The sequence below is a fragment of the Camelus dromedarius genome, chromosome 26 (genome assembly GCF_036321535.1).
Source record: "Camelus dromedarius isolate mCamDro1 chromosome 26, mCamDro1.pat, whole genome shotgun sequence".
In the NCBI taxonomy this organism is placed as follows: domain Eukaryota; kingdom Metazoa; phylum Chordata; class Mammalia; order Artiodactyla; family Camelidae; genus Camelus; species Camelus dromedarius.
Window position 1 is genome coordinate 4,059,932 of NC_087461.1, and position 26,520 is coordinate 4,086,451.

Consider the following 26,520-nt stretch of genomic DNA (forward strand, 5'->3'; position numbering starts at 1 on the left):
GAATGAATTACCCATGTCACGATGCCAACCTCACTATCATCACAGTAACAACACAGCAAAGATAATCAGAGGAGAAAGGAGGCTCTCATCTGCGTACAGTGTTGCCCCAGAGGTCAGACTAACGGAGGACCTTAAAAGGAAATTAAGCTACAACGATGAAAAAGAATATGAAAATGAATACATGTGTGTATATATATTTATGCATGACTGGGACATTGTGCTGTACACCAGAAATGGACACTGTAACCGACTATATTTCAATTAAAAAAATAAAAAAGAAACCTGCGCTGGGCCATTTCACTGCAAAGAGGAGAAAGCCTTTCCAACTGTACAAGTGTGTAAGTTTGTAGGACTCACTCTGGAACCTTGAAAGATTTTTGCAACTGGCTACCTCCTGAGTCTCTGTCCTCAGACCAGCAGAGATCATCCACTTCCATGAAGTTCCTCCTGCCCGTCTAGCTGCGGACTGTCGCAAGACTTAACCCAGCAAAGGACTCGGGGCCTTGCAACAGAATCGGTGACCGGTTCAATTCGGAGCATCAGGATGAAAGAATAAAGCTGCAATGACGCTGAGGTACCCTCCCAGAAACAGAGCCCAATCCAGTTCCTCCCACCACGTAACTGCTTCATTCCCAGATAATTACGGATGAGAACACGCCTGGGGGCCAGAGGCGAGAGGGCTATGAGGGCAGAGGCCAACAGTGAACCATGGAGGAAGGTAAGTGACGTTCACGGGCATCAGTAACAGAGTCGGAGCAACCCCTGCATCTCGAGTAAAAGCTGGCCTGGGGGGAAAGGCAAGAGGTATTTATGGAACCCAGTTAACTCTGTTCAGGGCCCTCCTTAATAAAGGCCACACCAAATCGTGATGAGCTGGAGCTGGAGACCCCGTCCGCCATCCATCACAGGCCCTGCACCTGCAGACGCCGGCCTACAGAAGATCTCAGAGTGTCCCTTGCCAGCTTCGGAGCTAAATTCCTAAGGAATAAAGAGACGGACAAAAGTGTGGCTTGGCAAGACCAGCACGGGATAGGAACCGATCCGAAGGAAAACCACAGAAACGGGATTAAATGTGTGAGCGGAGGGAGAGCACCACGCACAGGTTAGCAGTCTTACAGCACGATCGGACTGTTTTCATCCCCATTTTATAGAGGAGTAAACTGAGGGTCAGAAAAAGCTCACACAGCCGGCAGGAGCTGGACCAGGATCTGAACCCCAGCAATCTAGCTCGAGAGCCTCAGAAAGCATCTGAGGAGGTGCTTTCTTTCTCCCTCTTGCTTTTGTTTCCGTATTTTTTTTCTCTTCTTGAGGGGAGGTGTTGTCTGTTTAGTGTCTGTCTTGTTCCTGTTAGGGCCCCATATCCCTTCTGCAGAACTTCCATTAAAGGCAGCCAGAAGGGGAGGGGTCAGATCCACCGTCCGCAGGCCCAGGACCACGGGCTAGGGCCTCCTGCAGGAGAATGTGGTCCATCAAAAGTCACGTTCACGACAACGGCCCCGTGGAAGCCCAGACCTGCCTGCGGCCGCCTTCTGGAGAGGTGATCCCCACTCCGGGCCTTCCCCCCACATTCCCATTTTGCTTAGGAAAGCCAGAGCCAGGTCTGCTGCTGGCCACTAAGAACCTGTCCGACGGAGCACTGGCTTTTGGGACAAAACTGAATTGGGAGTCTTAACAGCCTGTTCACAGACAGCACCCCTCTGTGATACCTCCCTTCACTGTGCAAGAACGTGTATCTCCTGCGCCCAAGACATGCAGATCTGCTGAAGCAGCTCTTCCCAAAAATGTCTCTCGCAGGCCAGACCTCTTTTTAAAGATTAAAAAAAAAAAAAAAAAAGCCACACTGGCTTGAAATAGACTTACTTTCACATCTGCATTCTCCCTTGGTTCATTTTTGCAGATCTCTGCGAAATGCTTATTAACCACCTGACTTTTTCACCAATTACAGGAAGGCTTAAAGGGCAGTTTCTGCACCTGGTCTCCTGCACAGAAGAGGAGGCCTCCCCCAAGGTTCTTGGAATCATGCCACCACGCCTTGCCCACCTGAGCTCCTAGAGTCCCCTACCAACTCTCTCTGCGTAAGAACCATCTGGGGAGGGTGACTTTAAAATGCAGATTCCCTGACCCTGCTCCCAGGACTCAGAGGTTACAAGGCTACTCAGAGGTAGCCCCAGGAATTTGCATTTTAACAGGACAAATTATGATGTGGAAGGTAGTTTCCTGGAACTGAACCGAGCACACGGGAGAAAAAAAAACTGACCAAGGAGTTTCTGAATTTTACAAGTATAAAATTATCTCACGGTCTCAAAATTCGGTTAGCAAGACAGCGGTTCTGAGGGGGCTGCTGGTATCTGACATCACTGCCTTGTTCAGGAACACAGATTTTATTTATTCCTCGTTATCTATTCAGCAAGCGTTTTAGCAGGCAGAGCGCGGGTGAACTCCTGTGCCAACACCACGCTGTGTGAACCGCGGGCACATCCATGAAGATGCCAGATGCTGACAGACAGGGAGGGTCCAGGCGGGCGGTGCACGGATTCTGCCAGGGGGTGAGGCTGGAAGGAAGTGGGGCTGCCTTTCTTGCTGCTCATCAAGCTCCTTCACTTACACGCTACAATGTGCCCAACACAACTGCAGCACTTTACAGATGCGAGTTCACTCCGCCCATCCCCACAAGCCTCCTGTAAGGCAGAAGCCATTACTTCCTGCATTTCACAGAGCTGCACAAGTAAGAACAGAGATGCTCACAAAATACTCCAGATCACACGCCCAGGGAGCAGATGCGTACATCGGGGAGGGGTGGCTGCATGCCAAGTTAGGAAATTTGAGTCTCTGCTCCGTAGCAAACACAGACTCGCTGAATCTTAGGAAGAAATTGGCAATGACTGTCTTGTATAAAACTGACACTTCTATCTCCATGAAGGTGAGAGAGAAAGCAGTTGGCTGACTGCTGACATCCTGAGATGAAGACTTAGAAACAGGCTGGCGGTGAGAGGACGCAGATAGAGAGGGGGTCCTGGGGACCATTCTCGAAGGTCAGTGCTTTCTCAGTTGCGCTATGATCGCCTGGTCCCAGATTTAACTTCACAGGACTCTGGTACAAGACGGACCTCAACCCCCAAGGGAAATCAAATTTCATGCCCACCCTGGTCTTGGCTTTCCCCTCCACGCCTGCGATGCTGTCAATCTTTCCACAAAGGGCTTGGGCAAGAAACTCTATTGACCTTACTTAGTGTGGCATCTTATTCATTCATTCTTTTGTTCGCTTGTTCATTTATTCATTCATCGAACGTATTTGAGAGTCTACAAAGTTCGGGGGAAAAGGAAGCCAATTTGGGCCTCTGGGCCCTGGTCAGACAGTGGCGTGGATGGACCGGAACCTCCGAGAGGCACAGACGGACGGGCTGCCCTGGGCGAGGAGACGCCACCGGCTGCACGTCTCCCTGGGAAGCAGTGAGACCCTAAATGCCCCGCGGATTCAGCCAGGGGATGCCAGGTTTCGTTCTGCATGTTCTGGAACTCTCTACAACATTTCCTGTAGCGGCAACAATGAAAGGGCTAAAAAACCCCGCAGAAATGAAGCCTGCAGACTGTGACGCCTTTTTACCACCTGAAAGGGATTTCTGTGTCAGCTAAAAGGCTGACATTCCTAACAGTCAGGAATGTGGAGAGTATCGCGCCTCTTCGAAACGAGAGGCAAACCGTGTTCACATCAGTGGGGCTAAGAGAAACCAAGGATGGCCGTGCAAAGATGTCACCCGCCCCCAGCACTGTGAGTTAATGCGCTTCGGGGACGGACAGAACACGCACAGCCCATCTGTCCTGCAGGAACATGAACGGAGCATGACGTGGACTGAGAGGCGGATGCAGACCGGGGGGCATGTGAGCTGGCATGGGGGGCGACGGTTCGAGAGGAATGAACACTGAAGGTAATTCGTGTAATCTGAACAATGCTTGTAACTGCAGAGATGACAACCTGGAGCAGAACGTTAACATCAGAGGAAGCACCGCAGCCGCCCTCCCTGAACACAGCCCTCGCAGCACACACCGCCCAGCTTGCTGGCGAGTGCGTGAGAACTTGACATCCTTTCCAAATATGCACCCAAAGTAACATCACGCTGACCTCACAGCTCTCTCTTCGGCATCAGCTCCTTTACTGACACTTAAAAGAACCACCTGACTTCACAAGAAGTCAAATATTAAATTAAAATGATCATTTTAATTACCTAAAAGTAGTCAGTTAGCCATGGGTTGGAAGTATTTCAGATCAATTTAATACATAAAAATAACTAATAAATTGTTATGAAGCACCTTATAAATTTAAAGTGTCATATAAACGGTTGACAGTCAGACTCACCATCATCATAAAAGCAATTTAACTGCCACAAAGTGACCATTGTGAATCTGTAATATTTTTGTCCCCAGGACTGAGGAAAGGAAATACCGTATATGTGAAAGTCTGAGATAATAAGAAAGAAGTCCCATTAAGCTTGCTGTTAACTTTGACTAAAAGGTCAATGTTCAGCTAAGGGACAAAAAAACAAAACAAACCCCCCCCAAACTCAAAATTTAAGAAAGATTAAAGAGACTGGGTGAATTTGAACTTTAACTGAAGAGATAAATGTGGAACTTTGACCAATAACATCAGATACACAATATTCAACAAACTATTCTTGAAAATTCTTTTAATACATAAGGTCTGGGAAAATGCACGATCCGTTTTCAGACCTGCTTCCTAATGCTAACTGACCGTCCTTACTCCTGTACGAGAGCCCTCCGGGGAACAGGAGGAAGAGCTGACGTGAATCGATGTGCGCCATAAAACCAGAAGTTTATATCCAAAGAAAAACAGCACTGAGGAGGAAAGACTGTCAAAAATGTTAAATATACACTAAACATTGCTCCTAATTCCTCTTTTCCCTTCTCCCCAGTCCAGGGCAACTATCTTTTTTTTGGGGGGGGGTGGGTAGGGAGATAATTAGGTTTGTCTATTTAATGGAGGTACTGGGGAGGGAACCCAGGACCTCGTGCACGCTAAGCACATGCTCTCCACTGAGCTGTACCCTCCTCGCCTCTTCATTCATTCTAAGAACTGGGAAGTGTAGGGCCTTCTAAGTTAAGCAACAAAGATGCCAACAGCCGTGGACTCGAACCCCAGGCCTACCTCAGTGACTTAGTTGATTCTCCCTTTATGAACAGTCAGGACCCTCTACTGCTGTTAGGTAATCAATGGCTGTAAGGCGCTCTGGAAGTTCAAACTGCTCAACAAGTCCTGCCTGCCAAGGAATTTTAACCGTGATGTCCTAAATACCGAGGAAAACACAGGCTTTGAACTTTACCATTTTTGTTCTCAAATTGATGATGCAAACAAGACTCTCATCATGCACAGAACTAGGCTTAGCGCAGAACTCGGTAGCGAGTTCAGTTCAGGGATTCAAAATCCCAGAAGGGATCTTGTTTTTCCAAGAGCGGTTGATTCATCTTTACACGAAGTCACGGCAGGAAGCTCATCTTCTATTCCAACAGCTGCAGAATTAGCACCTTAGCACCGGTACCCACATTTTGGCTAATTCCAGCCACAGGCCATTCATTCTACTTGAAAATCCACTGAGCAACCAACTTTTTGAGAATTCCTTTCATTTCAGCTTGATTTTGAAATCCTAAGCCATAGTAATGTTTTAAACTACTTTCTTGGAATTAACAATACACACGACTTTCAGCTAAAATCACTGTTCTCTGCCTCTCCCAGTCTCCTAGGCTATAACATTTATTAGACAGTAGGCCTAGCAAAGAAACGTCAACGCTTTTTAGACTCGTTCACTGAGGAAAGAGGATGAAGGTCTGTTAGCATCAATTCTACGACCTTCCAAACTTTCTCTTCCGATGTCATAAAAATTAAAATACGGACAAGGAAAGCTAACACCGTTTTCTCACTCACTTCTAGCAGCTTATTCTTTCCCCACACACGTCTGAAATACCTACCAAGTGCTGTGAAGCCGGAAAACACTCAAATGACTAACAGACAAACGAAAGGCCTAAGGAATTTTAAATTGCCAAAAGGCGGCAAAAGCTTAGAGATCAAATTCCCTTTAATTCTCCCTCACCGAAAATACAGCATCTGAAAAATCCAGTCTTCGATCTAAAGGCGACAATCGAATCAAGGTTCTGCTTCCAAAGCGCACTGCGCTGTGAATGGCCCTTGTGATTATAAATAAAATCTGCATCAGGCATGAAGAACAGTTGGAACATCACTCAACAAACAAGCCTCGATTCTGTTTATTACATATTTGGGGGAGAAAGTCATGTCCAGTTACTATTTTAAGGAAAAATTCAACATCTCCTAATGAAGGCGGAGTAAAGGGTATTACTCACATTAAAATGCAAATATATAATTTTATCCTCTTAATAACTAAGACCTAAAATACCAGCTTTAGTGACTCGTATTAATTTAATTGTGACATTAGCTTTTATAATCGTAGATGTAAAAAGACCCCTGTGTTCCAAACATAATTATCACGCCAGCATCTCATGTCATGAAATTATTAGTTAAGATGAGAGCCTCTGAACGAATTTATCTTTTGATTAGGTTCACTTATTGAAGAACGCTGAATAATTTAAGACGGATTTTAAATAAAAAGGAAAGCAGAAGGGACTGTGAGCGCTGCTTCCGAGCCGGGCTGAGGTCTCCTGCACCCTGCAGCTCCCAGACGGACCCCGAACCCAGAGCGCCTGCTGCGTGTGCGTACCTTCCAGGCAAAGCCACATCAGCCTCCCCTTCACGCCAACAACCGAGGCCACGCAGAGCTCTCCCGGGTTCCTGGGGTTCACGGCTTCAAGCTTCATGTTCTTTGTGAAGCCCCGACTGAATGATGTCTGAAAGAGAAAGAGAACGGACACTGAGCCAGCAGGTACCCCAGGGATAAGGTGCAACAACAGAGAGGCCAGTGGTGCACGGGACACACCCACTCACACACAGAGATCTCACTGATCAGACATTTGGGTGGGCTCACGTGTTTAGTCTTTCCCCACCATTCATGGGGAGAGAACCACGCTTTCTTCACTTATATCCCAGAAACAAGAAGTCCACCTGGTACACAGCAGGCGCCTAATAACGTCTGTTTAGTAAGTGAGGGGATGAGTTACATGCTCTCTTCCCTGTTCCGATGCATTCTTGCAACCACAGAATCACTGAAGGTCGGAGCGCTCGGCCCCTCCCCCGTGCCCCTCGCCCACCACCTCCAGGGCGGACTTGAGGGTGGCGGAGGGGCAGGGCGCGTCCCCCTCGGGGACCACCTCCTTCAGCCTGAAGACTGTCTTCCAGCTCCTCTTTCAGCCCAGGTCTGCTGGTGACGAGTTCCTAGTTTTCTTCCAACTGAAACGGTCTCTGTTTTCCTTTTGTTCTTTTTGTTTATTTTACTTACTTTTAAAATTCCACTTTTTAGAAACACACACAGAGGGAAATTCACTCTTTTCGGCGTGCTGTTCTCGGAAGGCGGGGCTGTCAGACGGGCGCACGTGATCGCGCAGCCATCACCACAAGCCGCCACCCCCAAAATGCCCTTGCACCGGCCCTGCGGGGATCCAGCCCTCCTGGATGCCCAGGTCCTTGGCCACTGGTCTGTTTTCTGTTCCTGTTATTCTACTTTTTCTACGATGTCATCTAAGTAGACGCCCACCCTACGTAGCCTTGTGAGTCTGATAAAACGGTTTATCTTTCCGTTTACCAGCTGAAGGACGTCTCAGTTGTTTTTGGGTTTCGGTAGCTGTGAATAAAGCCACTACAGACATTCAAGTACAAGTTTTTGTGTGAACGTAAGTATTAATCTGCCCAGGCCGCCGTAACAAACATCATGGGCCACAAAGCTCCAACAACAAAAACGTACCGTCTCATGGCTCCGGAGGCTGGAAATTCAAGATTAAGCTGTCAGCTGGGCTAATTTCTGCTGAGGCCTATCTCCCTGGCTTCCCTCTGTGTCTCTACATTATCTTTCCTTCACGTATGTGGTCTGAGCCCTAATCCCCTCTTCTTACAGGGACACCAGACATATGGGTTAAGGCCCACCCATACGCCCTCATCTTACCTTATTTCCTTCTCTAAACACATTTAGAGGTGCTGGGAGTTAGGAATCTTGACACATGAGCTTTGGGCTGGGGGACAAAATGCGGCCTCTAACACTAAGGTCTCATTTCCCTACAAACAGGATTGCCGGACCATATGGTAAATGCATGTTTCTTGGAAACTGCCAGATTATTTTCCAGCGTACCATCCATTCTGCATCGCCTGCAGCAGCACGGGGAGTCCCGGGTGCTAGACATCCTCACCGGCACTTGCTGTTGCCAGTTTTTCACATCTTACCCTAATTCTAACAGGTAAGTCTAGCGGTATCTCATTGTGCTGCTAACCTGCCGTTTTCCCTGTAACCAGGGATGCTCAGCGTTTTTTTCACGATGTTTCTTTGTCGTGTGTACCATCTTCTTCGGTGGAGAGTCTTTTTATCTCCACTTGGAAAGTGCACTTTTTTGGAACACAGAAGGCGTCTTCTTCTTCCAGCACTCTGACAACAGGAATCCACCATCTCCTGGCCTCCACTGTCTCTGATGTGACGTTTGCTGGTATTCAGACGGCCGTTCCTGTATTAGGAATACATCACGTTCCTCCCAGTACTTTGGAGATTTTTCTGTTTGACTATCAGAAATTTGACTAAGTCGTATTTCTTTGTATTAATGCCGCTTGTCCACTGAGCTTCCGGAACCTGGGAATTTAGATCTTTCAGCTACTTTGGTCAATTTGGAGTCATTGCTTATGCATGCTTTTTCTTCCACAATCTCTATGGCCACTTCTCGGTCACCAAGTACACGTGATACGGTCACTCAGATCCCCGGGATTCTGTTCACCTTTCCCTCCGTGCCCTCCAGTCTCTTTCTTTTCCTCTCTGTTCTTCAGCTGGAGTAATTTCTATTTTCAAGGTCATGAACTCTGTCATTTATTCTGCTGTTGAGCCCTTCCAGTGAATTAGCTTATCTGAAATACTGTAATTTTGTAGTTCTAAAATTTCTCTTTTTTAGGCTTCCTACTTCTGTTCTGGCATTTCCTGTCTTTTTATTTTTTTCACTATGAGGATATTTTCCTTTATATCAACCGTTCAAAACTTGAGGGTGTATTAGAATTATCCAAAGAGCCTTTGAAAAACATAGTCTGCTATGGTCTCACCCCAAAGCCTGTGATTCAGTTGATCTGAGGTGAGGCCAGAGAATCTGCATTTCTAACAAGTTCTCGGGCGATGCTGCAGGTGCTGGTGCCAGGATTACACTTTGGGAACCACTGCTCTACACCACTGAGTGCAGTTATAATACGGGCTTTTAAATACCTGTCTGCTAATTCCAACATCTGGGTCACACTGGATTTAGTCTCTGCTGGTTTATCTTTTCTACTGTCAATGAGTCAGATTTTCCTATTTCTTCATGCACTGAACAACCTGGATTGAAATCTGGATGTTTTAAATGTATGTCACAGAGACTCTGCATTGCATTGTATTTCTCCCAAGAGTGTTGACTTTTCTGTCTTAGCAAGCGATTAACTTGGCTGGACTCAAACTACACGCTCTTGTCTCTTGCGGAGCAGCTCAGATCTCAGTTCTGAGCTTTCATCCTTGGCACGGCTTCACGGAGTCTGCCTCACACATGCCTGGTTCAGGGATCAGCCAAAGACTTAGGCAGAGTTTATGCCCTGAATTTGTGGTTCCCCATCCTGGCTCTCCCTCGAGTCTCCCCTCACTTCCCAGCAGCTGTGGTGCCCAAATCTGTTATCTGGGGCAACAGGCCAGAAACACCTTGAACCTGAGGTCTCCGTTTACATCATCCCACACATTGTCCACCACGGCTGACCTCAGGCCAAAACGCTGAAAACAATGGAACAAACGCCCCCACTATCCCCTTCCCCCAAGCCCTCGTTCCCCTCCAGAATCTGCCTGCTTTGGTTCACTCTCCAGGCTCCCCAGGTGCAAGTTTTGGTATTTTGTCCAGAGTTTATAGCCGCCGTCTGCCGGAGGGCCAATTCAGGATGAACTCACACGGGCAACACCGGGAGCAAAAACTCCCTCCTAACATCTTAAAAGAAGTATGAAATTTTCCACAATTACCCACTACTATAAATTTTTTATCAGGCATTACAATGATGGGTAAATATACTTTTTTTTTAAATACATTAACTGAGAAAAACTGAGATAAACAGGTTCCTCTAAGAGAGATCACATCTTTATGTGACTCATGGAAAAAAAAAACCAAGGTAATTCAGTTTCATGTCTTTTTATAAAAGTTTGGGTGAAAATGTAATTACGCCTTTCTGTTACCAGAACAAAACAACCCAATGTATGTTAAGAAACCAATAGGCTCCCTTCCTTTATGCTTCTTTGGAAACAAAAATCAAAGAAATTTGAGGTTGGCTATTTTCCCGCAGGTCACCCTGCCTCGTTCACACGTATTAGGTATTGAGCTTCTGTTTGATGACAGGACTCGATAAGCTGCCTGAAAAGCCTCTAAGCAAGTTAAGTGCATTTTTTTTCCTGCTATTTAATAAGGAAACGCTACAACCACATAAACTATTTTCGTCTCAACTCACTGCCCAAGGGTAATTTACGAAGGATCAATAGCAAGACTGTTACCTGTGAGTTGATTTTACTAAGCATTTGGCTGCGTCAATCCATTTCGGAACTGCCTCTGATTGTTAAACATCCCGGGGGAAATGTCTTTCGTGCATCCACTTCCCCACCACCGCACCTCTGGTACGCACGAGCCGTGTGATTAAAAGTGAATTCATAATAAGCCTTCCACTAAGGGGCACGTGGAGCGCGCTCACAGCCCGCAGCCCAGTGCCAGTAATGCCATCCACGTGCCACCAGGCAGACAACCATCCTGTCGATTAAATAAACAGACGGCCAGAAACAAAGGGTGGGGGGGATATCTGCAACAAGTGCCTGCAGAGTGGATCCGTCAGCATTTTCATTGAAACAGATTTAGGAATTGGTCCTCCGGCAGACAGATCCCCGGTTCAGGGATCAGCGCTGAAACAGATTTAATCTTGGAAGCTAGATCCTGGAAGCTCAGCGGGATATGGCTGCTTGCCCCACCACAAAGATCTGTTTGGACAACTGCTGGCTGATGGAAGCAGAGGACAGATGAGAAGCAGCCTTGGGGGCTGTCACTGTCCACTGTCCGCTGTCACAGATGAAACCGCTCCTGAGCCCAGAACGAGGGGGAGATGTGAGGAACCTCCCAAGGCCAAAGAGTCAGTCAAGGACTGTCTCTCATCTGGAACAAAGTGCAACCTCAACGCCCTGAGGAGGTGGCGAAGGGTTTCCACAGTCCCAAACTAAAGGCAGTGAGGCCAGTGATGTCATGGTGAAAAGTCCAGTAAGACTGCGCTGGACGTAGTAAGCTCCCCACGAGGAGGAGAACCGCACGCTAACCAGGCACGCCTGGCACCTGCCGCGGGTGCAAAACCAACCTGCAGCCTGTTTACTAGTCAGTTTGTTATGCAGCCCAGCATCCCCCTGACTGATACACAGGAGGACTTTTCAAAACCCACCAAAGGTCTAGGTCCCGCAGTCCGCGGAAGCATGCCAATCTCAACTTGCTCAATGAACACAAAGTAACGGATAAAAGTCAAGGAGATAAAAGGAGTGGCAAGAACCAAGCTCTTACATTTCTGAAGCAGAAGGGAGGCGCTTCCTCGGTCCCATGCTGCTTGTGGTAATCGGCCCAGTCGAAGTCCTGGCCGGAGTAACCTGCGCAGGACAAAACACAGAGAAAACCCATGAACCCAGCCACATCGCGGACCAGTGAACAGCACCGGGGCGTGCCAGTGATCAAAGTGAGAAGGACTCCAAGTACTGGCCCCCCGCAAAGGCGAAGCCCTTCCTCAGGCACCACGGTACGCCAGCTTTCAGGAGGGCTGCATGAAGCGCTGTGCAAAGCGGAAAGGACCAGGGACGGCGAAGGCGTCTGCATCATCACGCGGTGCCTGACACCAAGCGGGAAGGGGTGGAATTTACCCCGACGGTGCGGGCCGGTGAGCACACCTGCTCTGGCGGAGAACAGACGAGACGGGCTGTCACACGAAACACAAACGTGCGACGCATTTTGCAGAAACACACGGTAACACGTGCCTTCATGTCAACTCTGAGTTCATGTGAACTTACTTCACGGTATCTTCGTGAAGACCGTGAGATTTTATTGAAAAACAACACGAGAAGGGGATAATTTTTTAAAGAGGAGCAGTAGGTAAAACATACAGCAAAAAAAGGAGCTGAGGTTCTTGGGAGAAAGCCCCCAAAGACATGGAAGGAGGGAAGGAATAAACCTCAGAACTGAGCTGTGGAGGAGGAGGGAAATGCGAAGTGGGGAAGGGGGGCTTCCTTCCTGGGTGCAGTGCTGGGGGCACATCTGGGACACCGAGGGACAACGCTGAGAAACAGCTATTCACACGTGCTCAACTGAGTGAAATACAGATCTTATCAAAGTGGGTTTTTTTCCTTTCTTTATTCATTTCTTTTTTTGGCGGGGGAAGGTGGCGGGGAGACAGTTATACAAAATACGTCCGTCACGACCGCCATGACAAGACATGGGAGACGTTTCAAACGCTAAGTTGAGTGTATGGTTGAACCTAGGTCAGAAAACAGCTCTTAACAGAGCGTCACTGTCATTTCCTGTGAACAAAGGAAGGCAATGGAAACAAAACCTACAGAACCAGTTAGGGTTATCTGGAACTGTGAGGAAGGTCCCTATAATCATTTACTGCTCCCCCTTTATTGGTGTAAGCATACGTAAAATAAATCCATAAGAGATTTCTTAAGTACACTTTTAACCCAAGCCCCCCGATTTCTTTTCCCCATATCATCATAAATTAGACATCTGCAAATGCATTTAACATGGGGGATTTTGTTACCAAATCCCACAGCTGCAGAGAGACTACAGAAATTCTCTGTTGAAGAAACAAGATACTGTCTGCGTCTCACCCCCACTTGTAATTGAAGTGAGTTCAATTTACTCACTTTTTTTTTTTTTGAAGATGGGAGTGGAGGTTAATCAAGAAGGCAGCTGAACAGCAAACCATCTTCTGATATAACATAAAGTGTAGGTATTCTGTACGGCCAGTATCTGTTCAGATAAAATTTTCCAATTTGGGGGTCACCTCTGCTCCCCCCAGAGACAGACACGGAGCCAGCTTTTCTGCCACGTTCATAACCACCAACTTCCAGTGGACTTCAACCCACTCCGTAAACGTCGTGCTCATGGTTTCTTGGACCCACATTCAACCCTTCTCTTCCAGCCTCCAGGACTCTCTACAGGGAGCCACTTCTAATCGGTAATTGCAGGAGAGAACAGAGTCTGGCTGGGTACCTAAATGAGTAATTACTTCCCCTAGAACTCGCTGCTTTCCTTGAACATTTGGACAGCCTCAACTTCTCCTCCTCCTCCTCCTAAGGACTTGTATTCACTTCATCACTTAAAATTCTTCTCCTTGGGGCCGATAATGAGCTCCCTTTGTGAGGCAGTTTTGTGACAGCTTAGAAAATAACTGCTACATAAAAACAAATTGCTCCGGCTCGTCTAATAGAGACAACAGGGGTCAATTATTCTCATTCATCAACAGAGGCAGAACAAGAAGTACTGAGACTTCACCGCAGCCAGGCGAGCATGTCTGAAACCCAGGAGGGAGGGGAACAGCAGAGGGGGAAAGAAAATAAAAGGAAATCAAAAAACCCCGTGGGCTATGAAAATCTGCAAAGAGCTGCCAGGGAGACTGTCGAGCCTCCACCACTGGAGTTATTTAAGCTTTAATTGGTGTTTATTCTGAATGGAGTTCCAACTGTTACAGGTCCAAAAGGAAACGGGTCGACGACCCATTTCCTTACGATACAAATTAATGGACATAAAACAGCTCCACTGGCAAAGATGACTATTGGCAGTGCAAGTGGACAATTCTTTAAAAAAAAAACAAGCAATTTGGCAGTAAAAATGTTCGAACTTTGACACGATCGTTTCACTTCTGGGAATGCACCCCATAAAAGCAACCCTGAAACCTGACCAAGTGTGACACTTTAAGATGCAGCGGCATTATTACTGATAATTCTGAGGGAGGGAAAAAAAATCTTTATATCCAAAAATAAGAAATGATACGAAACGTATGCAAGTCCGTGGAAAGTCACGTGGGCATGAAAAAGCACGTAGTCTATTTTTTAGGAATCATGGAAAAAATGGTAACTGCAAGTTTAGATGAAGAGACTGCTACAGGCATATACAGAATTACCCAATTTACATTCAAATGTGCAAAGAAAAAATCAGACGAAACGTAGGGAAAACTTACTAGGAAATATCCGGGTGGTAGGATTCTTGGATACCTCTCTCTTCTACCTCCCTGAATTTTCCAGGTTTTTACTAATGATCATAAATTATTTCAGTAATATAGAATCTCTGAAAGCCCAGCATCTCTGCCCTGTTTTAAAAGACAAGGCACCGGTCACTCGATCCAGGGCCACAGCATGACAGCCTCCCCTCAGCATCCTCCCTTTCTCTCTTTTGCTAACAGAACCCTGACTGTATCCAGTCCCCAGAGGGAGGCAGAGCTCCCCTCAGCACCAGGGAGTCAGCCATGGCGTCCCCGAGACCATCATGGCGGCCTCATGCCCCTTGCTGGCGACTTGGGGTGGAGGAACGGGCAGGGTTTTAGAAAAGATCTCCCACTCAAAAACGAAAAGAGACCATGGGAGCAAAAGCTCCTGTTCCATACTAGGTTGGATATTAAAAAAAAAAAAAAAAAAAAAAAAAAAAAAAAAAAAGTACAATCTTAATAAAAAATAAAAACAGCAAAAGAATGTCACATTTGCCATCTACCTGAACGGCAAAAATGAAGAACAATGAACACAAATCCACCCCTGTCGAGGCTGCTGGGAAGCGGGCACTGTGATGCACTTCTGGCTGGGGCAGAACTTGAAAAACCACTGCAGGTGCTCGTTTGGCAACGTGTTATCAAATCTTTAAGAACAGGTCTGCTCTCCAGTCCAGCCATCCGCTCATTCATGTACTCATCCTCCAAACGTACTTATTAAGTGCACGCCCTGTGCTGCACACGGTTCTAAGACTAGAACTTTTGTTCACAGAAATGATCAAAACCGAGAAAGAATCCTTACCCTCCCAGAGCTTACATTTCAGTGCAAGGAGGCGGACAGCACAGCAGGATTAAAAACTCAGATTGTCAGAGGTGCTACAGATATTAAATAAGGCAGCCAAGAAGGACGACCCCAGTCAGACTGAAGGAGCAAGAAGAGGGGACAGCCAGTGCCGACGTCCCGAGGAGGGGGCGCGCCATGGTCCCGGGAGGGCTGGTATGACTGGGCGGACTGGGGGCGTCTGGGGGAGCAGGCCGGTCAGGTGCTGTAGGCTGTTGTCAGGACCTGGACCCTGCCATGGCCACTGAGCCACGTGGGGTGGCCCTGCGCAGTCTGAGCAGAGGAGGGGGCGTGTGTGGTTTACGGTTTAACACCATCAGTGTGGCTGCTGTGCTGAGAGTGGGCTGAGGACACTGGAGGCCACTGTGTTCCCTGGGGGAGACGTGAAGCCCACCTGGACGAGGAGGGTGACAGGATAACCCCAGGTCACACCCCGAGAACGTGGACTGGATTCGCTGACAGACTCCGTAGGGGGGTGAGAAATACAAGAGTCCAGGGGAACCCTGTCTTCAATGGTATTTACAATTCTGTATTTCATTTCTTAAAAACCTGACTCAGATATGGCAAAATGGTAGCATCAGTTCATTCAAGGCAGGAAGTCCATGAGTGCAAGTTTATTATTTTTTTATCCCCATCGGCATGTCTGAAATATGAGATGACAGAAAGGATTAAGTTCCATCAGTCAGCGTCTGAGGAAAAGAGAACACCCATCAGGGTTCACCACTCTGCGTCTCAATGATCATTAAAAAACACTTTACTTCTTACATTAAGTTACGTTTATATGTCTATCAGGATGGCCAGAGGGCAGAGGCAACGTGCAAACACAAGCGATTTACTTTATCTTCTGCTCACACGTTTTACAACAGAAACGTACCAGCTCAACGTTCTCTACAGAGACCCCCGGCTTGGGACGGGTTCGCTGCTCATTCTGCGACTAATCTCTGACGTTACGTGCAAGGAGGCTGATGAGGTGATTTTAAAATAGCAAGCCAGGGCTGATAACCTGGATGCGTTTCTGCTTGGTTGGTTTGATCACTTTTCAAAGTGCCTTTAATATTGGTGTTTGTTGGGTTTAAACCAAGGGAGTAACATTTCCAAGGGGACAACACTAAATAATTGCAATCCGTTCCAGCTTACATTGTTTGTATCTCAAGTCTGGGGACAGATTTTCTTTTTTTTAAATAGGAATGGAGTCAAAACAGAGTAAACAGGGATTTACGTTCTTCGCACATCTCCTGTACCACCAGACGTCTTGTTTCATCAGCTGCTTCCTACTAGGGAATGAGTGGGTTACCATCTTTTGAGGGTCAGGGAATAGGCTGTAATTGTAAGCAGTCTTCATGGTTCTAACAGAAACCTACACAATGTAATAAATCCTTCTGAGGCAGACATATCTGCAAGAAAACCTCTGAACTAAATCATACGTACTCTCAGAATTTAAGTTAAAAATAACAAACTTGAAAAAAAAAAGCATACACTTTCATACTTTTAGCAAAGACTCTCAGACCAGATGTTGACATATATGACACACAACAGGTGATCTCAAAAAGAAAGCATAAAATCATCACAGCCGCCCATGGTGCGTGATGACCCCGGGGCGGAATGGCGCTTAGCCTGTGCGGGCTCACCTCCCAGTACGGTTACCACCACGAGTCATCCAATCCCCAGTGATGCGGAAAAGCTAGCGCAAACGCCCTGCTCTATTTGAGGTTATTGGTTTATTTTTCTAAACTCCTTCTGATCTGCTGTTTCATCGTTCCCTTTCTTTCCCTTCCATCCTCTCACCTCTCGCCTTGCTACCTCTCCCCCAGACAGACCTTAGACCTGCAGGGACGGCGCATCACGTCCCTAAGGATAGTCTGGTGCGTTCTCAGTAATAGGGTTTACGGATCTCAGCTGAAAATTACTTTCATGCACCCTGGTTCCCAACTTAATTATTCTAAGGTCTTATGGCATCTAGTTGCTGGATATCTGACAGCAACTGGGCTCTGGGGAAAACCTGACTTATTGGAAATAAAAGGTTAGAGAGATGCTTCATTCTCGTGTTGTTACCTGGTTAGAGCCACTTCTCAGACTCGTTCAAGTGTTTAACCCCCATCACTTAGCAACATGTACCCTCTCTCAACACACAGACACAATAACAGGGAACCGCGGTTTACAGGGGAGCCCAGGGCCATGCTCCCCACCAGTGGAGGGGGCCACAGACTCCACGTCAAGCTAACCATGAAACGCACTCCTTTCCCACCACATCTAAGGTGTTTCCAGTGTCAGCTGCTCCAGATCAGCAAAAGCATCACCGCCCCGACAACACGACGCCCTCCTGAATCACCAAAACCCCGTACATCGTCACAGAATACAGACCTTTGGGAGGTGTGAGATCGACTCCGTTTTTAAGGCACCACTGGACTGGCAAAATCCCCAAAGAATCCGCGTGGCACAGCATTGACAGTTTACTAGGCTCGGGTCTTAGGTCATCAATAGTCACTTGAAAAAAATGATTGTTAAACACCTGAAAGAAAAGGCAACAGAGCCGGGAGTTAATTCCTTGGGGCTAACAGATAAGGGGAGTAAGAAACACCGGCATAGCTTCCAAATGCAGTAAGTACATTTCACCCCAATGACCGCGGCACAAACCGGCATTTCAGTGTTTATCACGAAAGTGGTCCAGTTATTTAAAAGTTCATTGATCCCTGCGGACACATTAATGGAAAGTAAACAAATAACTAGAATATGTACAAGACAAAGAAGGAAAAAAAACAGCAGTTACTTTAGAGAAATAATCCCACAGCCAGAGCCAGGAGAAAGCACACTGACGAAGTTGGGCAGACCCTGACAAGACAGCTTTCTCAGCGTCCCCAGCAGGGACCCACGCCCTGGCACCGCATCATTCAAGAACGCCCACAGTCTGGCTTGGAGACGTCCAGCCTCACCTGGCAGCCCGTCCCGCCCACCACCCTGCCCTCCAGCCCAGGGCAAAATCGCTCACACGAGGCACGTCCTGACCCAGCGTTCCCACAAGTCTGGAACAGCCCCCTCCACCGTCCGTGTGTTTTTCAAGGTGCATCCCGAAAGGCAGCACCCATCCACCCCAGCAAAGCACCAGACACATGCCCCAGAACCGAAAACCCTCATTTCCCCCTGTGGATGGACACCACGTCTCTCCCTTCCAGCAGCATCCTCTTTGTTACCCACCAAGATATTCCCACAATGCACAGAAAACACTCCGTACACAGGAACCAGATAAACATCCACGGAGGGTAAGAAAGAACATCGGTGAGGAAGAGAAAGAGAAACAAGCCATCTTGATGGAAAAAGCAGAGTGCGAACATCAGGTGGACCACCACCCAGAAGAGCGTGGTGGGCTTAAGGAACCGAGTATGTGAAACAGACGAGGGGGGAAAAATCACTTTCCCAACTCAGCAGACAGACCCCGTCTTTCTGAGGCAGCCCGGCACTCTTACACTAAGCTCTGAGTCCTGGCTCCTCCATTCACGGAATACTTTCTGCCATCAACCTGGCTCGAAGCTAAGCAGGAAAGGAACTCGCTTCAGTTCCTCCTGATGTGAATTTCAGCTAAGGAGCAAGTTACAGTTACGAAGGTGACGATACACAACTCATCCGGGGTTTACTTTAATGCCCACAGGGACATGCAGTGACTTCAGTGTCACTACGGCTAGTAAGAGGTGGTGGCCCTGTTCTGGGGCTGAGTTCACTGCTGGAAACTCACAGTTCTGCGTCTGAAATGCCCCCACCATCTCTCGAGGACCCAAGTGTCCACACACTGTACTCCCAGCAGACAAAGGACATCCTCCCCATCCTTTACAAAGTGGGCATCGAACACACTCGCTCTGTGATACCAGGGGTAAGACGGGGCCTTCAGACAGCGCTAGATGGGGGAGACAGCGCCCCCGTGGGTTTACCTGGAGTCTCGGCAGAGCCTCACACCTGCGGTTTCCACCTGCTTGGCTGGGAGCGGGAAGACTCAGGCGGCCCACCCGGGGGGGGGGGGGGCAGGCGAGGGGCCTCACCTTGGTCACAGAGGCAGGGCAGACACGGAAGGGCTCCCTCACATTCACCGCCTCAAGCTTCATCCCAACCGTGAAGAAATGGCTTCGCAAATCTGCGTGGTCCTGCAGGGAGAAGGACGAGAAGACTGAGAGCGACGGCATGGTAAACTGGCTCGGTCCCTAGGTCTGCATGCTCCTCCTCGGACGTCTGACGGGGCGACTGGAGTCGGATGGAAAATGACTAACCCTCCCCGTTTCAGACTTCTAACTATGGCGAGGGATCGCCGATCTAAGTATTTCCTACGGGCTTCAAATTGCTTTTCCAAGGCAAACAAGCCTTTGGCCGCCCTGCTGAAATGCATCCTAAGCTAAAAGCAAGCTCATACCTCACCGTGTTCACCTTCCTGCGTGCGATCAGTGGAGCACAGCGGAGTAATGGAGGCGACCAGCCTGCAAAAACCCAGCAGGACCGTCCCCAGAAAACCTCACCTATTGCTCCTGGAGATGCTTTGCAGGCCCTCCGTGAGGACCGTGTGGGGGACACAGTTTGTCCCCGTCTCCTGTGTCTGAGAGCACACAGGTTACCACTTCTCAGTTCTGGCACTGGTATTTGGACACGTGTGTAGAGAAGGTGCCAAGACAGCCCCGCGCACCCTCAGAACCTGGCTCCCACCCTGTGAAGACCAGGAGCCCCCACCCCGTGTCGAGTGAGTGCCCGGCAGCTTTACGGACGGACAGCGCACAGCAACCTTGGTGAGGGTGCGTGGAGCGTTCCCGCCTTCTCAGGAAAACAAATTTCAATTAACCACTTCAGCGCTACGGCAAAAGATGAGGCTGGCTGGACCCTGGATACCAGGATTTACCTTGCAGGGTGGAGGTCACCGCCTAACTCCCAGCCTGTGTGAACAGGACTGGATAAATAAGCAGCCTGCCCCTGAGAATGTGAGAGCCACAAAGAAATCCCGCTGTTTCTAAAGCACCATGTGGGCGAGAAGTACAGAATATCTGGGGGAATCCAGAGCTTTCTTTCATCTGCAAATCTAAAGTGGATGTTTTCGTGAGGAGGGGTAATTAGATTTATTTATTTTTCATTTATTTATTTTTTTAACGGAGGGACTGGGGACTGAACCCAGGACCTCGTGCAGGTTAAGCACACGCTCTGTGTGCTGAGCTATACACTCCACCCTCCGAAGTGTGTTTAATTAATTCGAAGGCGTCATTCTGTATCCAGCTCGGAAGAGCGCGCAGAGCCTGCAGGGCTGCACCTGCGCCCTCCACAAAGCCTGGTCAGCACAGGACCGCGGAGGACACCAGACCAAAGAATTACTTATAAAACTCACCACCCCTGCGCTGCTTCACCAAAGAAGGCACAGGTTACAAATGCCCCTGGAATCACAAGGACCTGTCATTTCTTGGCTCCAAAGCCATCTGCCAGCCTCCGCACCCCAGAGACACGTAATGAATACATGCTGGGTCTGCCTGGGGCACACAGTGCCTCGTCCAGGGAGGCGGCTGATCAGAATGAGATGGGTGACGCCCTGGATGTGCCAGGACTTTACAGGACAAAAACTTGCTGACCTTACAACCAACACTTTCATAAAAACCATTCTCAGGTGCAGGAGATGATTTCCTTTTTTTTTTTTAAACACTGAAAATAAAAGCATTGATTTTAAAAAGCAACACACACCTTAACCCATCAGTGCTATTTCCTACATTCTAAGTTAAGCCCTAACCTAAACTGAATGCAGAGAAAGCTGGAGGATGGGGTTACCGACATCAAGAAGCTTGACATTTAGTTAGAACGAGACTGAGGTGTGACAAATACGAACATAATGCTGAAAAAAGACGCCACCATATACTGAGTTGTTCTGAATTCAGAGGATTGACAGGTGTCCCACGTCATTCCACCTGTGAAGCAGAGGTCAGGACGATCGGACAACCTCAGAGCACCCCCCGGGTGCCCACTGGTCACCGAGGTGCCTTGGAAGGGACTGCCGTGCCTGGAAAAAAATCCTGGAAGAATCAAGCATCACTACTTAAGAAACACTGCTGTGCAGAGCTGCGTTCACAGCGGTCACCCGTGAGTGAGCACCAGCCCGCACTTGCCCGGCAGAGCAACAGAGCTTCAGGGCGGACACGGAGGTTCTTTATGAAACGCAGTGACCATCAGGATGAATCTGCAGGAGGACGTGAAGAGGATTGCTAACGGAGAGACAGGAGACGGGCAAGAAGAAAGAATGTTCGATCACTGTGGGTCCCACTCATCTCCCGCGTGCCGCCTGGATCTGAACTCTCCGTTTACTCTGGAGGATGCTGGAAGCGTTGCTGGTTACGCTCTTACAATTTAGTGCGTGCCTGTCACAGACTCCCGAAATAGCTGATGCTTCCTGCCATCCCTGTTTCATAGGATAAATACACCCTCCGTGACATAAAAATAGGGAGGATGCTGCTCGGGGGAAGAAGGAGTTTGAACTAATTAACACAACACAATTTAAAGGCACGTGGTGAGGATTTTCACGTAAGACAAGCAGTGACAGACTCCCCGTGCAGAAACCAGATCCCTACCGCCCGAGCCCCACCACTGACGCCACAGGAAACGTCCTTCGGTGGCGGCCGTCCGAACATTTCTCCTTAATCTTTCGGTTCTTCCTTTCTGTTTACACTGATATTTCTTAAGTAGCAAAGTTTTTTTGTGCATCAGACACAAAAACACTGCACAGTAGAATTTTTCCGGTTCCAACATGCCTGTTTTCTGGGTCCGCAGGGAACTTAAACGTTGCATACGCATCTTTTCAGATGCCTCAACTAATTTGCACCATTTCTAAGAATAAGCTTCAGAGAAGTCAAAGGAAGGCTTTAATTAGCATTATATTCAAATGGATATAATGACCTCTGCTTTCATTTCTTTATTTATATCTGCATCAAACGCCACGCTGAAAAAAAAACTCAGTGCAACTCATCACATTCTTCCTCTTTGTTTTCCCAAAGATCTAGTGCTCTTACGTTCATTAGATAATTACTCTCATTACATTGCTTTCATCTCAAAATGGACATTAGGATGCCAGCGTTTATTAAATCAATAGCACTTCTGACATTTCAGTCCCCTTGCACTGAACTAAATTTAGCCAAGGAAATATTTCTAACAAAAATGTAATAAAAAAAACTATACGCTGAACACTAACAAGCGTTTGCATTTTTTTACTTACAGCTGTAAACAGCAATTTTATCAGCTGGCCGCGCATTCAATCAAGTTAAAAAATGGTCACGAGAAAGCGGAATGCTATGTACTTCGACTCGAACCACAGGAATTTATAACAGGAGATTACAGCAAGCTTAGTTTCACAGCCAGCCCCCAAACTGGTGCACTGGGTTGTTTTAAAACAACGCGGGTAATAAGAATGCCTTTCGTTGATTAACACTTAGCACCATGCAAGCATCTGTAAGTGGCAAGAAATCCAACCTTCCTCACAGCACTGCTAGGAAAAAAAACAGAACAGGGCTGATTCTGGGGGCGCAGTGAACAGCGGTTATTACCCCGTCTGTTCTGGCGCTTAGGTAACTTAATTCTCTCCTAATGAGCGAGCGTGTCTCCCCGTGCGTCAGCCTGACTCCTGTGGGCTAAAGAAAACTGAACTCCCAGTTTATCCCTTTCTACCCCTTTTCCTCCCTGCTAACTGTAAATCTGTTTTTCTACATCTGTCTGTCTCTATTTTGTAAATCAGTTTATTTGTGTCATTTTTTTAGATTCCACATATAAGCGATATCATACAGTATTTTTCTTTCTCTTTCTGGCTGACTTCACTTGGTATGACGATCTCCAGGTCCATCTATGTTGCTGCAAACAGTATTATTTCACTCTTGTTTATGGCTGAGTCGTATTCCATTGTATAAATATACCACAACTTCCTTATCCAGTCATCTGTCGACGGACATTTAGGTTGTTTCCATGTCTTAGCTATTGTAAATAGTGCTGCTGTGAACATTGGGGTACTTTTCAAATTAAACAGGACAATAATGCAGGTACTTGTTAACCTGCCCGCCTACCTACCCCCACGGCAGCAATGGGCTTGTTATTTTTAAGGAATAAGCTATCATTTCAAACCCAAGGCAAGCAGACCAGTCACCAGGGTTGGTGCGGGTCCTTGGAGAGAGCATTAGCCATGAGGCTACCTTCACACACACATTCCAGAAAACCCGACTCCAACTGGCATAACCCATAAGGAAATCCACGGTGTCACATGAGAAAGAATTCCGGAGGAAGGAAGGGCACCTCCAGGTTGCTGAAGGGAGCAGCCAACAAGGTCATAAATGGCCCCGTTCTTTCCCTCCTTCTTCGTCAACACCCTTTATGGGACAGCCCTCCCCCAGTCCAGCGCCCGTCCTGGTCTCAAGATGATGCAGAAGTTCTGGGATTCTCAGAGGAGGGAAAGAGAGCCACAGCTTCCTTCTGCCTCTTCTTAAAAGCAAGGAAACCTAGTCCAGAAACCACTCGGCTGACATCCTCACACGGTGCTGACCCCAGCTGGCCACAGGCCTATCCCTGAAGCAAACGCTGATGCAAACCGTGGGACACACTCCCGGCCTGCGGCAGGCTGCTCCTTCTGCGCCAGGGGCACCACCCCATCCAGGAGGCAGAGGCATCCGCTAGTCTTACCACAAAGCATCACCCAGTCCCCAGATCCAACAGAGCCTCCGTCAAAGGCGACTGAAGAACCACCGCAATCCAGCTCACTTGATGCTTGACAGGCAACACGTAATCCTCTCAGGACTCCTCTTCTGGTTCTTCGTTACAATAAGACTTAACGTGGCTCAGCTTCTGAATATCCTAGCTGACTTCCAGGGACCCTACAGAAGCCCCAGGAGAAAACTGTGGTCGTGGGGGTCCAACAGACGGGGCGTGTGGGCCCTGGTTCCACCACGCGCTCTGGGTGAGGGAGGACGTGGGATCAGCTCCTCGGAGTCCCGAGCGTGGCCAAGTTACAGCAACACTGGTGACACCTACGAGCCAGGTCACCCTGAGGACAAGGAGACTACGATGGCACCCGGTACCATCTTCTCCACACTGCCTGAGCTCAACAGTCAGAAGCAATCATCACCACCACCGCGACGACGTCCCACTAGAGGACGAGGTGGGAGCCCAGGTGACTCCCCAGGGTTTGCTTTTTCATTCTGTTCACTAACCCAGGGGGTCTGAAAGTGTTCACATATATATTCAGTTATTCCCACGGTGTGTAACTGAGCACACGAGAACAAGGCTCTGGAACACGCCCGCCACGCCGTGCTCACCACCCCGGGCGGCCGGACCTGCCGTCTCCCAGGGCCGTGGGAAGCTCAGGAACCACCAAGGCCCAGCAAGGGGACTAATCTGTGCCAAGCCACAAGCGAAGGGACCAAATGTTCCAAACTCCTTTGCAAATGAGAGTTGACGGGAGGCGCGTGTGCTTGTGTTTCCTTCTAGCACAATCAAGATGAAGGGGGGTGGGTAATCCCGTTGGGATCCAGTGACCTCCCTGACGACTCCAAGCCTAACATCTTCTTAAATACGAGGGCGCTTTAAGTCAGATTTCTACACCCCTAAACTTACTCCTCTCTTCTCTAATGTTAAACGCAGAGCATCACCTGTTCGCGTGGAAGTTTATCTGACTGGTGTAAGCGGGTTCTTCTGCCTACAAACAGGAGGCAGAATTTAATCTTATCCTTGACTCTGTACCATCAGGACATGAAAATTCAGAGTAGGATGCCTGTCCAAGGAAGCAGAGAACTCACGGGACTAAAGGATTCCCATGCTTTTATTTTACGCCCAAAATTCCCACAAACCTCCTCACCAGGGTGCCTTTCCCGGGGAGGAGGGAGTGCGTGGAAGGTAGCCGGGGTCCCTGCCATACATGGTCCTCATTTTCTATTAGATCTTAAACCTCTGCAGACTCAGTGGCCTTAAACTTCTCTCTACATCAGTCTGTCTCCTTGAGATGCTGCAATTTACAACTGCCTGTCTGTGAAAGAAACCACGGGGATTAAAAGCAAGACCTAAACTATTAAAAAAAAAAAAAACTACGTGTGTTTTGAGGGGAAAAAATAACCTGCCTCCAATTATCCTGTCATTTGTTATCAAATCGTCCACAGAAGGAAGAATTACAATCAATGCTTAATTGTTCTTACTAACAGCAAGTAGCAGGGACAACCTGGAAAAAATTAAAATGCGACCCGACAAACTCTGTGAAATGGGTCTGTTCTGTAAACAAGAGATTCCTGCCCCATCCTCATATTCCAACACCAAGTACATTAAGTTCATGCTAATATCTCCCTGCCTTCCCTGAAACCACAGTAACAGGCGGGAGCTGGAATACTCAGCGGCCAGCAGAAGCCATCCGGGAAGGACAGCTCACAGCGCAGATGACCAAAACTTGACGGCACTCTGAAATTCTTGATGTTTAGAATTAAATGCAAGTCCCTATCTAGCAGGCTGCAGGCAGCGGCGCGGGGGGAGCCCGCCATCCGGCCACCGTTAGAGCGAACTCTGTGTATCTGCGCTTTGCGATTTTCAGAGTTGACCTTTCTTGTTGGACCGAAGTTGCCCTCCTTAGTAGGCCTTACAAGGTTTTCTGCAATGCTCATAAAAACGCAGTGGTCCCCATGGTGCTTTCTGAGTTACGTCCTGTGTGCACTGCAGTTAGAGACCCCAGAGCACATGAGAAATAACACAAACAAGCCTCTCCTCCTGGTCTGTGTAAGTGGCAAAGGACCGGCCACATCAACCGAGCTTCTCTGTGGTTCACCATCCCCGAGAGCCTGTCTAACAAACCTCCCTGAGTCTTTAAAGAGATGAGACCGACCGAAATGCGAACTGCAGAACCTGAGCTCCCAGGCCCGGCGGTGCGGTGCCGGAGCCCAAGGGAACGCAGCCTGGGGCTGGCCACTGGGCAGAAAACTCAGGAGTCAGGCTGATACCACCTGCAGGGTCACAGGGGTGCAGCCACCAGTCTGGTAACAACATGACGTATCGTCTGAGACAGACTTTTTTTTTTAATTGCAGCATAGCTGATTACAATGTTGTGTTAGTTTCACATGTACAGCGCAGTGATTCAGTTACACATATATATATTCTTTCTCACATTCTTTTTCACTATAGGTTATTACAAGGTGTTGAATATCATTCCCTGTGCTGTACAGTAGGTCCTTGTTTATCTATTTTATGTACAGTAATGTATATCTGAAAATCTCAAACTCCCAATTTATCCCTTCCCACCCGCTTTCCGCCCTGCTAACTTTAAGTTTGTTTTCTGTGTCTG

General features: G+C 48.0%; 1 protein-coding gene across 5 annotated transcripts in view; it reads right to left on the bottom strand.

Annotated features, from left to right (window-relative positions):
- The window catches only part of SFMBT2 (Scm like with four mbt domains 2), a 150,552-nt gene that overhangs the window by 39,231 nt on the left and 84,801 nt on the right, over window positions 1-26,520 (bottom strand). For all 5 annotated transcript variants that reach the window (XM_031444769.2, XM_031444767.2, XM_064479320.1 and 2 more), the window contains 4 exons: window positions 19,253-19,354; window positions 17,586-17,733; window positions 11,698-11,780; window positions 6,744-6,870 (listed from right to left, as the gene is read on the bottom strand). In XM_031444769.2, the coding sequence (XP_031300629.1) occupies window positions 6,744-6,870; window positions 11,698-11,780; window positions 17,586-17,733; window positions 19,253-19,354 (460 nt within the window). The remainder of the gene's footprint in view (window positions 1-6,743; window positions 6,871-11,697; window positions 11,781-17,585; window positions 17,734-19,252; window positions 19,355-26,520) is intronic.